Here is a 13,672-nt window from a genome sequence, read left to right as displayed (position 1 = left end):
AGTTTTAGCTGTTGATGTCATTTTATAGTCACTTAAATTCCTCCAAAACTCTTTAGTAGTAAATATCTTGTAAAGGTAGAATTTTTTGATTTAGTGAATATATTCTCCTTACATTAAACGCTCATCGTTCCCTCATTAACTTTTAATTTAGCCAAATTGCTGGATCCCTGCTCTCTGACAAATATCTTGTAAAGGTATTTCGTAAATTTCAGTGGCAGATGTGGTTTCTTTATTTGTAAAAGGTTAACAGTGTAATCGGATATTTATAATTGTATCCTATCTAGAAATGTTTATTTATCTTATTTCTAGGTTTGCTTATTTGGGAACATGTTCTAGGGCACTTTACTTCTGCGCATTTCTGCGGTGCAGCGTCATCATATTCTGAAATCCTTTTCCTGTCTAGGGTGTAAACCACACAAGCCACATGAAAGAGAACTCATAGATCAACTTGCAGAATTTGTAGTTGGGTTTTTATTTCAGCAGTTTCATGAAAAAGAAAAGTACTTTGTCTTTTTGTTATGCTTTATTCACAGGAGGGCATTATCAATTAGAATAAAGATTTTGCATGCATAAATAAAATTCTGTTTCCCTCTATATATACGGCCTCCTTCGGTTTGCATGTCTCATTGCAGCCATCTCAGTTCTCTCTGTGTGCTTGTACTGACATATAAGGCCAACTATGGACTACTCAAATTTGCGTCGCCAAATTACCTTCATGAAGAAAAGTTTCTTTGATCAGGTTTATTGGCTCCCCCTTTGTTCATTTGAAATCTGGGTTTATAATCAATTACTGTGTTGCACATGTTAAGCTCTTCTCCCAAGAGCTGCAAGTTTTGACTGGATAACTTGTAAGCCGAATTACTCTCGTAGTGATTTTCTTCTGATAGAATGATGACCTTTGGACATCTCCACATGACATATCCACTGAGGCTCTGAAAACTTTGATCTACTGCATTTTTTTCTTTCAAATATATGGAGTTCCTCTCTGGTGGCGGGACTCAATGGATCCTTCACTCATTCTGTTTCAAAATTTTACTTCATTGCAACTGCATAACTCATTCACTTTGTAATCTGGTCTAATGGGACAATATGGGGGCAAATGCCAACTTGGATATTATTTTCCCACACAATAGTTATGGCACTTTCTTTTTTTCCACAAACGCATCGCCTGCTGAATGCATCATGATGTTTAAAATTAGATATATGGGCAAGGATGTAATAGACCATAAGAATAGAAAATCACTCTCTTTATTTCCTTCGTTCTATTCCTTTGAGAATATACAAAAGGTTGGGGTGTTCAAACTTTACAGAGTAATCATAGAGGTAGGATCATTTTGATGATACATTAGTATCTTCTAGGCAAATATTAGGGTGCCCTTTATACCTAAGCCAGGTTGACACCTAAAACCACCTTGATATAGCTGACTCAGTTTGATATTTGACAAATATTAAGGTGCTTGTTATACTTAGCTAGGTTGAAGCCTATAACAACTTGCTGGGACTTTGTTTGATATTTGACTAATTATTTTGATTTACCCATGTAATCGAGAATCTTTTTTTCTGCCGTGGACCACACAAATGGTATTTTATTATATGTTGTATTTCAGGCTTCTTTGATTTGCCTAATAATCTACTTTGGGCTATTCCTGCAGGGTTACCTTGATGAACAGTTCAATCAGCTGGAAGAACTGCAGGACGAATCAAGCCCCAATTTCGTTGAGGAAGTTGTGGCTTTGTTTCTGAAAGATTCGCCGAGATTGTTGTCAAACATAGAACAAACAATGTAAGCAATACGTCTGTAAGTCAGGCCATAACTGTCTTTTTTTTGGCTGAAACAGTCCATACAAATGGTTTCAAGACATATCATATCTACCAAAAATGGAATCATATTTAGTGCATTCACTTTCCAGTTCCTTTTGATGCAGTGGGAAGTACCCTCAGGATTTCTACCGGTTAGATTCTCTTGTGCACCAGCTCAAAGGCAGCGGATCCAGGTACAGGACCTGTGAATATGCTCAGAAAACACCCGGTGTGAATAATCTTATTGCGGGTCTCATCACCACAGAATCACCCATTCAGTATATACATGATTTAAGGGTGCTTAGTGAAGTGAGAGAACGAATATTATTAGCAAATGGAAATGCTATCACCGACAACTTTACCTTTTGCCTGCCTTATGTGTTCTGATTCACTGAAGTTGACTTGTGTTTGGCGCAGCATTGGAGCAGTGAGGATGAAGAACGAGTGCTCGGTGTTTAAGGCACACTGCAATGACAGGAATCTGGAAGGGTATTGCATCACTCGTGCTTTGTTTTCATCTCTTGTCGCCAGGCGATTTGCTCATCTAGTGTGTCCATGGTTGTGCTTCAGATGCCGCAGGTCACTGCAGAAGATGAAGAGGGAGCATGCCACTCTGAAGCAGAAGCTGGAGTCATATTTTCAGGTACATTAGACACCTTTCCCTTGAAAATCTTTCATGGTTAAACAACATTTTACTTATCTTGTATTTAATGCATGCCAATGATGATACAGTTACTGCGGCAAGTCGGGCCTCGCGAGCATGCCGTGAACTCAAGGAAGTAAGAAGATAGCATATGGAATGCAGTTCAAAGGGAACTAAGGGACCAGCTACCTCTCTCCCTTGGGAGCTTTTATCATCCATAATTTTTGCTTGCTTTTAACCTGGGCCCTTTTGTCGTTCATGGGTGGCCTAGTTCTTTGTTGTGTGAAGCTTGCTCATGCATACACAGCCCCTGCCTTGCTATGGGGAATGACATGATGTAATCTAACTCCTTTCTTTCACGAATACGCAAAGCTTGCTTTTGCGAATCACGTGTTGTACCACCCCTATGTAATCTAACTCCGCGTAGCTGTGCCCCGAATATAATGATACTAGTAAAATGCCCGTACGTTGCTACGGGCTACAATGCATATACATGAACCAAACAAATAATTAATGTTCTCCAAGGTTGACGCTTATTTCTCCCTCATACGCCCGGGCGTGTTCGGACATCAAACGAGCGTCCGTTGGGCTCTTGAAAATCCAACCGTCTAAACAGTTTGGCTAGCCCCAAATCCAACACATATGTGGGGAGAAATGTAGTTCTCTGGACTACCCAACATGTTATATCCAATACACGGCCCCGCCCCCCGATGCACCCCTCCTATTTTGTCCTCTCTTTAAAACCGGATGACGCCCACCTCACCTTCGCCATGTCGCCCTCTCCCCTTCACACCGGACTTCCCCACGGACCGCCAAGGAGGAGTCCCCCGTCAACTGCCTTGATCCCCCCCCTTGTTCGTGTCGATCCACCACCGCCATCAAGGTGGTCGAGGCATGCGCCTCCCATGACGCCCCTAAGCTAAGAACGCGGATCCAATGTCTCTTGAGCCATTGTCACGTTGTAACATATATAGTTGAACGATGTGCATTACCACGAAACAACAATATGATGTTCATTGTTGGGCATGCAATTGATACACCACTGTGTTAATTATTAACTCTTGAAGCAACCAACCAATGCATTTACCCTTCTATATTAACCCAAAAATTGTACAACTTGACAAAAAAAAATGAATCGCTCGCTCATGCAATTTGCTGTAAAGCCATCTCTACTGAAATCCACATTATCCAAAGTAGTAAACTTATTCCACTAATACAATCGTACCACGGGCATCAATTTACGAGTCATTCCTAGTATGGAGATGGCACAAAAGTTATCATACATATAGATCATGTATGGCATACCAAATAAGAAGGTAGTGGCATTGTTGTAAACCATCATAAAGGCATATCCATTGTTTTGTATGATTGTCCCAATGGGTGTTAGATTAGACCGTCATTGATCTAGTTGCAACCTATAAATATGTAAATTTCCTTTGATCAATAATCATCCTTAATAAAATGAAGGGACAGACACATGTCTATCAGTATTGTAGCATCTCAAATTTCTCTGAAATAATTGGTCTACTAAAAGAAGAAGACAAATTTCACAACAAAACCACACTATCACTGCCATAATCCAGTAAGAGACCATCTACTAATGTGCTCAACAAGGGCAACACCCAATGGAAATCAACATTGTGCCCTTCATGTTCAACTTCAAGGTTTCAACCAATGTGATTCCCCTTGCTGCAAGCAACGAACTTTAGTTCCCAAACCAACAAATCACAATCCAGCGATAACCAGATCCAGAAAATCATATCTCACCATGAAACTGAATCCCCAGACAATAATCAACCGAATGGACTTGTGCCTCGGCTTAAGGGTGGATCCGAACAGCCGATGTCCGATCATTGGCTTAGGCACACTCTATAGTTGCAATAGGTTAATACATGTATCTGTTAATTGTAACCTAAAACAATACCTAGTAAGTGTCAGAGTATAGTTGCATAGGTTAAGTCAAAAGCAGATAAGGGGGTGCAAACTGTCACGAGGTTTCCGCTCAAATGTTTGTCATGACAGATCATTAAACTGAGCTGCTATTCATAAGTGTTGACCTGTCATTGGGTTTTCGTTGCCATACAAATTTATTTGAATGAAAAGTAAAACAGCCATAATAGCTCCAGCCAACAACCAAAAATGTAGTCTCACGGGATATAAATGTAGTCGCAGGGTATAGTATAGTAGTACACCCAAAACCAGCTCCAGAAAGAAAGGCGATGGTTATCACGTGTCGGTCTTTGGTGGTGATCGAAAATCTTCCTAACTGTAGCAATCCGTGATTCTCATATAAAAAATCGACAGACTCCCTACACCCTGCTACACATGATTTGGTACTGTGGCTACTCTCAAAGTTCACATCATTCACAAAATGGGCCAAATTTTGTTACCACCATGCTACACGAACTGGAGGCAATGAATTAATTAAAGCATCAGTTAGGCATTTGACAATCATGAAAATGACACGATAACAATAGGGCTAGTGATCAGAAAATGACTCGATGAGCTATATGGATTTTCACTGGTAGCCTTGAGCTTGACATCATGTCAGTTAAAGTGGGGGTCATCATTGGGCTAGCTATAGAAACCCCTGCTACTAATAATGAAAACTTAAAACACACGACAAAAACTGTCGTTGAATGAGATGTACTTTAACTTGTCCTATCCAAATTAATTGCCATGTGCAGATAACAAGTGAAATAAAATATTATGTGTGTTTCGTATATACTTAAAGCTGGGGAAATCATCTACAACTTATTCAGAAATTACAGATGTTTATGCCTTTATGCAACTGAAACGTACCAATTTGAAACTAAATAAATCAGTGTTAACACTGCAAACCTAGATGTTTAATAAATTACTACAAACCTAAATGTTGAATAAACCTGGATAATGGTAAATAGCCTTGCAGATTATCTACTTCAATTGATGGTTATGCTGCATCCATCACCATATGAATAGATTCAGCGTTGGACAATGAAACAAAACTGTCAGTATTAGAATATCCAGAAACACAATTGCTAGTATTAGAAATCAATTGCTTCATTGACCAATCATCATATCCATGTCTAGAACATGGAAAAACAGCCACGTATAGAACATGAAAATGGCATAAACATAGCAATTGCTTTGACAAAATCTGCTTAATAACAAAAGCAGTAAAAGTATGAGAACTCACTGTAAAGCCTTATCAAACTCCGGAAATAGTCAAGTTCTTTGACTTTCAATAGCTAGAGTCGCACATGAGGCACCCTCAAGATTTTTTTATCATGGCCCAATGAACGACACACTTGGTAGTGTCTCGGTGATTTATCTGGGCGGCAATTTATCTACTACACACAGGAGCAGCACGACATCCCCAAGTTGTTCTTCCAACTTTTGCGGCTAGAGATCCCGGTGGACATTGGCGTTGCCGCCGCCATCACCGCCTCCCACCAACGCAGCTCCGCCATCTCAACACACCATGCCCTCGCCCTAGGTTGCAGCCTCCATGCCCATTGAAGTCCTGCCAGTCCTCACAACATTGGCAGTGTGAATTGAAGAGCTGCCAGTCCTCACAACATCAACGACGTGAACTGAAGAGTGGTGGCAGACAAAGCTTCACTCTTGCGTGGACGATTATGAGAACCTGGAATTGACTTCCAGACCCTCCTGTGTATGTCAACCCCGGGATCATTGTTGACAACACAGTGAAATGATATCATTGCAGAATACGTAAAAGCATTTCAAGTAGTATATTTGTCACAAGACATACCTAGTGAGATGTCTCATGACATTTACAATCAGAAAACAGCGGAAAGTAAAATGCGTAGTGACTCCATCTCAGCCACAGGCAGTCGATGTAGTCCACGTGACCTCACTCCTACGAATCACCATAGTTGTCATACTCATCACCTTCATCTCCATGAAACTCTGTTGTCAACAAAATTATTGCCATGAGTACATTACATACTCAACATGCCTCCCACGGGGAAGGTCCTAATAGCTACATGTGGCTTCAAAAGAAGGCTGTATGGCTCATTTGCATAAAAGCTAATTTTGTTTGAAAGCAGTTGGATAAAAGAAGTTTTTGATGAAAACATGTTTTGTCTCCAGAATAACTTTCATAAAGTGAGGATCCTCGATCAACTCACGTCCTTCATAGGTTTCAAGAATAGGGGCAAAGAGGGAATAAGCAAGACAGGTCTCGTACGTCAAGAAAGATTCATGTGTTGTCCATCACCATGGACACGGCTATTCGAATAGTTTTACACTCTGCAGAGTTTGTACATTTTACCCACACGACACAATCCCGACTTGTTGCCACCAGTGGCCGCTAGCGTAGTACACCATTTGGTATACCGGCAGGGAGATTGTGACGAGGTTTTTCATTAGACCAAACTTACTGTGCCAAGCCCACTAGGTTTCAACACGGATGTAACAGCAGTTCACAGTCCGGGCCCCCCTTTTGTGCCGAGGATACTCCACGCAAGGCAGCTATCCCATCTGCGGTACGACGATGACGACAATAAGAGTGAACTAACTAATTAACCAAGCCAGTGCCCATATAGCATGTGGCTATACTGTTATCACAATCTTCAAATCCAAGACTTACTAGGCCTCATGCGGCACGGACGACTGATTGCCCCCTTCAACTCGTGAAGCGCGGCCAATCGCTCCTTCAATCCTTGATTCAGCTGTCGCCCGCACCAGTATTCAGATGGTAAGTTTCACCCAGAGTAGAAGAGAGTAGAGGAGATAACCAAGGGCCAGCTGGCCTAGCTCAACGATAAGTTTCAAGTGTCAATGACCTAAAGGTCATTCAACAAAGCACCTATAGGATAATAAGCATGGCTAAGCATTTCTACTCTACCAGAATACTATAATTCTACTCAGGTGTCAAGTGAATAGGCGACAAGCGGATCAAGGTAATGTGTCAATCGACACGCTAGCTACAAGATTAAGAAGCATGCATATAGTAACCATAAAACACAATGCAATTTTGTAAACATAGGATAAGTATGATCAAAGAAGGAGGCATGCCTTCGTTGTTGAGTCCTTCTTCGGTAACCTGTTTCTGTCCATGTCCAACACCGTCGTCACTCCCTACTCGTCGTAATGATAGCAAAAGACAAACAATTAAATACCAAAGCAATAACAAATCCAAATAACATCCAAAACAATTTTAAGAGTGGATGGATAGCAAGATATTGATCAATATGGAGATTCCGAAATGAGGTAGCATGATAAGGAGATAAGATAAAGGATTCAATGAAGTGGCATGGTTTAGGTTGACACAGATAAGGAAGGCTTGGTGATCAAGACTAACGTTCCAATACGAACTATGGTACTAACCACTAGTGGTGCCCACTACACATCTCAACTATATAGGAACTACCATATAACAAATACAATGACATCAACACACATGGAATGGAACCAACGTATGCGTTTAACAACACAAGCACAACATGACATGATAATGGTAAAAGGTAACAACAAATAAATATTTGGATGGAATCTAAATATTTATAATGGTCAATAGTAGTCAAACATATACATCAACTATATAATAATTCGAAAGGCGATAGTTCCGTAAGACAAACGAACAAACATTACAAACCGTACTAGTTAAGCAATTAAACATCACTCAACAACATGAATTGATTTGACCTAGGTCTAACCCTATAACATTATTAAAAGTAAATAAGATCAACCTCATTATATCAAACCAAATTCATTTGTAAAACAATCAACAAGAACTAAACAACACATGGAACAAGTTGATGAACTACTGTCCTAGACATGATATGATTAAGTGTAGTAATCAACCAATAATAAATATTTGGATAAATCCAAATATTTATAATGGTTAACAACAAGCAAAGTATAAACATCATCTATAAGTACTATTAAGAAGTATTCTTATATCAAAAAGCCAACACAATACTAAGGAAGAAAATAAACAATACAGTAATATGGCACGTATAATACAAGGCATGTGAATAAAGAATCATAAAGATATCTTAACTAAAACCACAAGCATCACACATACATGACAATGATAAGGCGTTACACTAGAACGTGCTCTTTAAAACAAGGAAGAACAAATATCCAATAACCACTAGCCAAGATTATCACCACATAATTAAACAACAGAGCAAACTATGCACCTTAGCATACAAGGAAGACACACCTCAACTAATATGAAAGTTAAGCTATCCTAAACATGAGGTGAACTATTGCAACAAGCATACAACACTTATAATACTAATGTGAGACAAGTCAAGCATATAAGAGCAGCACAAGTACTACTATAACACATGGAACATCATAAAACATGAAAGATCACTTGCATGAACAACATCTAGATACCCAACAACGCAATAATTAGATACAATGTATAACACTAAGTATGAATGATCATCACACGAGATGCCAAAGTATGGTACTAATAGAATACAACTCACAAAATGAGATAACTTAGTTGATATCGGCTAACATGAGTATCAAGAATGGCAAGAGCACACAACCTTACATACTAGTTATGTCATATAAGCATATGGGCATACCATACCACATTTAGGCAAGTAAATAACTAGATCATGGCATCTACCAATTCAACATGTATTATACTCGCATGAGTAAGAAAGTGGCATGTATCTATATTTAGCTCATCCAACACTTGCAAGTACCTGAAGTACGCAACTAGGCATCATACAACATCAAAATTGGTACACGCACATGATGCTATCCAGTTACGCAATCACAACAACATGGCACATTATTGAACAAGCAAGAAGTTATTTAATAAAAGAAAGTATGAGATCAACAAATTAGTATCATGTGAATCATCTCAATGAAGGCTAACCCTATGTGCAATCACACGGTAGTCCATACTAGTAGTGCTATAACACATGGTAGGAGACAAGTAAACAAGCATTCTACTTGAAGCAATTGTTAACATGGCATGGCAATGAACTAAGATAAATAAACACACATGCAAATTACTAAGATGTTATAAGCTATGCTCTATGCCACAAAAATAAATTATGTAAAGCAATACAAATATAACCATGACATGAAGTATCCAACCATGTAATTTCGGATAACAAACATCTAAGAAATGAGAAGCACTACACTGTAAAGCGCAATCCTCACACTCTATAAAAGTAATGATCTCCATGCATGATAACACATAATATAAACGCAAACAATAGACCTACAACAAGTACTATGACTATGGTTGATAACATACCAAATTTTCATAACCACTAGTAACAAAACTAGGTAGCGCAAATAATTTAAATAAACATCACCTAAAGTATCGCATGATATGATAAAAAAAACCCTGACAAATACACATGCAACAAAGATGAAGTCAATATATAAAATATACCTAAGATATCTTCATGCTAGTGAATGAACTAAACTAAATGAAACATGAAGTATTTCACGATTAGATACATAAAGCAAAACTTAGAATAATTCCACATAAATATAAGCATGTTGAGCGTTCACCAAATATTGTACGCATGCATAAAAGAGGACTATACACAATACACCAAATTGTCAAGTGGAAATAGCATGCAAAACTTATTTTAAACAAAATATAACCGGTAAACAATAAATTTAACATGTCACATGCCACACAGAAAATTATGAGACAACTAGCATACACTCCTAACTATATCCCAAACATATAAAATTAACTCAAAAGTTCACCGATCAACTACTACTCATGATGATAATTCACAATAGCTATTACAAAAGCGTCTCACACTACTACATGATACAAGCAATTATCTACATAACAACATACCAGACTATACTCAATATCTATAGACATGTCTAACACAAGTCAATAACAATACAAAAAATTATCAACTTGCGACAACAAAAACTATAATCGGTAAACAATAAACAATAACTCTAATAAGCCATTTATCACACGCAAAAATTATGAGACCACTAGGATGCACTTCTAGGCATATCACAAACATAAGAACAATAACAAATTAATATAAAATTTAACCGATGAATAAACTCCATTAAATCTTGGGCAAGAACGGCTATAACAAAATGTATACTAAAATCCTATTGATAAAGCTAGCGATCTAACTCCATCATGGGGTTACTATGGGTACGAGAAACAAATCATATGTTGAACACAAGATCATCCGAGAAACTAAAAAGTACGCGGACATGTCTATAGAATCCGTTCATGCATCGGCGCGAGCAACGACATAGATGAGCTGAATGATGATGTCTACGAGATAGAGTAGATGATGGTGAGTACGCATGCAAAAGAAATTTGATGGAGGCTCACCGAGTTTGACAGAACGGCGCGAAGAACTCGACGAACAGTGTAGATGGACATGCGAAATTCTGCGCGTGTGGTCAACGGATCGCTTTCTTTCTTCCGTGAGTGGATTCAACGCATGAAAGAGAACCTTTTGGCGCAACGGCATGGGCTGGGATGGTCTCCTTCATCAGAATCAAGGACCGACGTCCATGGAACACTGTTTCTTTGGGAGGAGTTCTCTGAGAGGATGGAGAAGGGAGATGGCAGAGGGCTAAGGGGAACGAAGGAGGAGATTGAGGCGCAGGTCCCTGTACCTTCAGTTTTGGAACCGGTGGACACTTATGGGAATTATGGAGGAGGACAGGAGGCAGCTTCTTGCGTGAGTGCTTGGCAGTTTCTCTTCGTGTACGTTTATCTTCCTATAGGTGCTAGCGTACAGAGGAAGGGAAGGAGACGAGGCGTTCGTTGGGGAGATGGCCAGCGGAGGGGAATAGAAAGGGAAGAGGAATTAAAGGAAGGTGCAGACGTCTCCTATGTGTGCACGTAGATGGCTGTTGAGGTTTCCTCTTCTGTGAGTTTATGTGATATTGTGAACGTACAAGTAGGAGATGAGGAGAGACATTCGTCGGCTAGAGATATGGGCCAAGTGGATCCAGCCCATGGGGAGAGGAGGGAAAACAAGAAAATAAAAATAAAAATAGATGGGCTAGGCCCATGCGACTTAGACAAGAAAAAAAATAGTGGCTGAACCTAGGGAAGGGAAGGAGAGATGTTGGACCGACGGAATTTCGCCCAGATTTTGAGACAGGGAAAACAAATTGATTTTCCTCTTAAGAAAATTTAGAAAAGGAATAGAAGTTAACAAATTCAAAAGAAGTTCCAAAATACAAATGCGCATAATTTAATATGCTGAAGGGAGAAAAACAAAACCCAACTAAAAGAGAACAATAAAACTCAAATTTAAATTTAAGTTCGCATTAGATCAAACTAAATCCTCCAAATTATAAAATTCCAATTTAAGCTTTGTTAACAAATAAAACAAATGAAATTTTCTCGCCCTAATTTTTGAAAAACTTTTTCTTGAACATTCCGAGAATCGGGATGTTACAACGATGTTTGAGATCAGAGGAATAAAAATATTCAGAGGACTAACACTCCATTGAGAGAGCAAATAATTGGAGTTGAACATGTCTTGAACTTCGGCTCTCCTTTCCTTGTTTTCTTTTTATTGCAATAAATTTGACTACATACCCGATACTACTATTGTACAACATATTTTTATTTTTATTATTTTACAGTGTAAAAAGAAACTAAATCAAGACCTTGAAGAATGCTAAAAATATATATCTAAATGTCAATGCGATGTTCCCAAATCCTTGACAAAACTATGAACGAACCAGATGTTGATTCTAAAGTTGCAAGTTGTCTGCACAATCCTTCATATATATGTGTGTGATAAGAAAAAAAAATATCATTGAGCTTCTAGTTTTTGCGCCAATGAATATATAACAGAATCAGCCTTTTTAGCTAATCCAAGCTAGAAAATAGATATTGGAGGGCGGGGGGGGGGGGGGGGGGGGGGGGGGGGGGGGGGGGGGGGGAGGACAGTGCCTGCTCACTTGCTACGTAACATATAAGCTAGAAGCCATGATACGGCAGTTTCGTGATCAACTATTCGAGCTATGAACCTCTTCTACTATTGAGTGTCAATTCGAGAAACAAAGTCCCATATCTCCTCTTATTACTACGTAGCAGTAAGTGTTGAATTAAGAAGCAATATGTCATATTGTGCAGCTACATGAAAGAAGCAAATCAGTCATGAAAATTGACTGACAGTAGTCTTCGTGAGGTGATGAGGACATCAATACCATTGTTACACCCACAGCCCCTGCTGCTATACATACTAGACCAATTACTAGAGCTCGCGCACGCCAACTAAATTATCAGGTACTTTCGTTTCTTGGTAATGATTCTAATGTTCATGAGAATATGATGTTGCCTAAATTGGATACATTTGTTTTGCTTACAAATGAAGGGCCTAGCTTGGAGAAGGATGAACATTGGAGCAAGAACAAGCATGGAGATGATGGCATGCGCAAGGGGAACAAGAACGGAGTTACAAGTGATGATTTTCAGGTCTTTGAAGCCACCATAACGAGTGTATGAAGCCTTGGACAAAATATACAAGATGCCACTTCATAAATTTCGTCCAGAGGCTATTATAGGTGTTGCGTCACCTTTTTATTGGGCCAGGCCCATGTAATTTCGAAATACATTAGTATAGGCTATTTTTAGAGTCCGTATGTATGGGGAAACAAGAGATAAGGTTGATTTCGGACCCCTCCACCAAGGGCCGCGAAATTCCCCCTCTCTTCCTCCATATATACAGCCCTTAGGGCACCGTTTAGACTTTGGGTTTTGTTTAGATTAAAGTTCGCCATAGCTGCAACTTCGCGTACTTCGTTTGTGTTCAACGACCAGACAAAGGCGTCACAGAACCCCACCTTGATCAATAAAGCTTTCATCTTATATTCGCAATATCCAGATTGCAATCTCAGTTTCTTGCTTGTTCTTCGTGTGTTCGCAGGAAACAGACCCTCGTGGTCAGGTTGATCGTCCTCCGGCGTGGTCAATAACCTCTCAGAGTTGGTTTAGCGATTGCTAAGGCGCAATGTCCTCGCACGTTCGTAGTCAGATCGTCAAAGTCGACTTCCACCAAAGCGAAATCCATCATCTCATCGAAAGACGGGACACCTTTGCCTCTATCAAGTGGTATCAGATTTCCAGGTTGCTCGGTGAGATTTTACAGTTTTTCGTAGTTTAGATCGAGTCTATTCTTCATACCTACAGTCCACGAAAAAGCCAAAAAAATTATTAGGGTTAGTTCATCATATCCGAACCAATCTGAGCCTTTGCATAATCTTTTTAGGGTTTTGCTTTGTTGA

The 13,672-nt window shown here is 39.3% G+C and overlaps 1 protein-coding gene across 2 annotated transcripts; it reads left to right on the top strand.

The window, feature by feature from the left end:
* The first annotated feature begins 263 nt into the window (after window positions 1-263).
* LOC123115278 (pseudo histidine-containing phosphotransfer protein 2) lies at window positions 264-2,933 on the top strand. 2 transcript variants are annotated; one of them, XM_044536484.1, is made up of 6 exons: window positions 264-739; window positions 1,653-1,783; window positions 1,926-1,994; window positions 2,218-2,289; window positions 2,371-2,443; window positions 2,533-2,933. In XM_044536484.1, the coding sequence occupies exons 1-6, from the start codon at window positions 680-682 to the stop codon at window positions 2,581-2,583; spliced, it is 456 nt and encodes a 151-aa protein (XP_044392419.1). In that variant the 5' UTR covers window positions 264-679; the 3' UTR covers window positions 2,584-2,933. The 2 variants fall into 2 exon arrangements, with proteins under 2 accessions (XP_044392419.1, XP_044392413.1); XM_044536478.1 differs by having other exon boundaries at window positions 2,218-2,443.
* Window positions 2,934-13,672: the final 10,739 nt, after the last annotated feature.

The sequence above is a fragment of the Triticum aestivum genome, chromosome 1B, assembly GCF_018294505.1.
Source record: "Triticum aestivum cultivar Chinese Spring chromosome 1B, IWGSC CS RefSeq v2.1, whole genome shotgun sequence".
Lineage (NCBI taxonomy): Eukaryota > Viridiplantae > Streptophyta > Magnoliopsida > Poales > Poaceae > Triticum > Triticum aestivum.
Note: the sequence above shows the minus strand (reverse complement) of the source record. Positions and strands in the feature narration are given on the sequence as shown.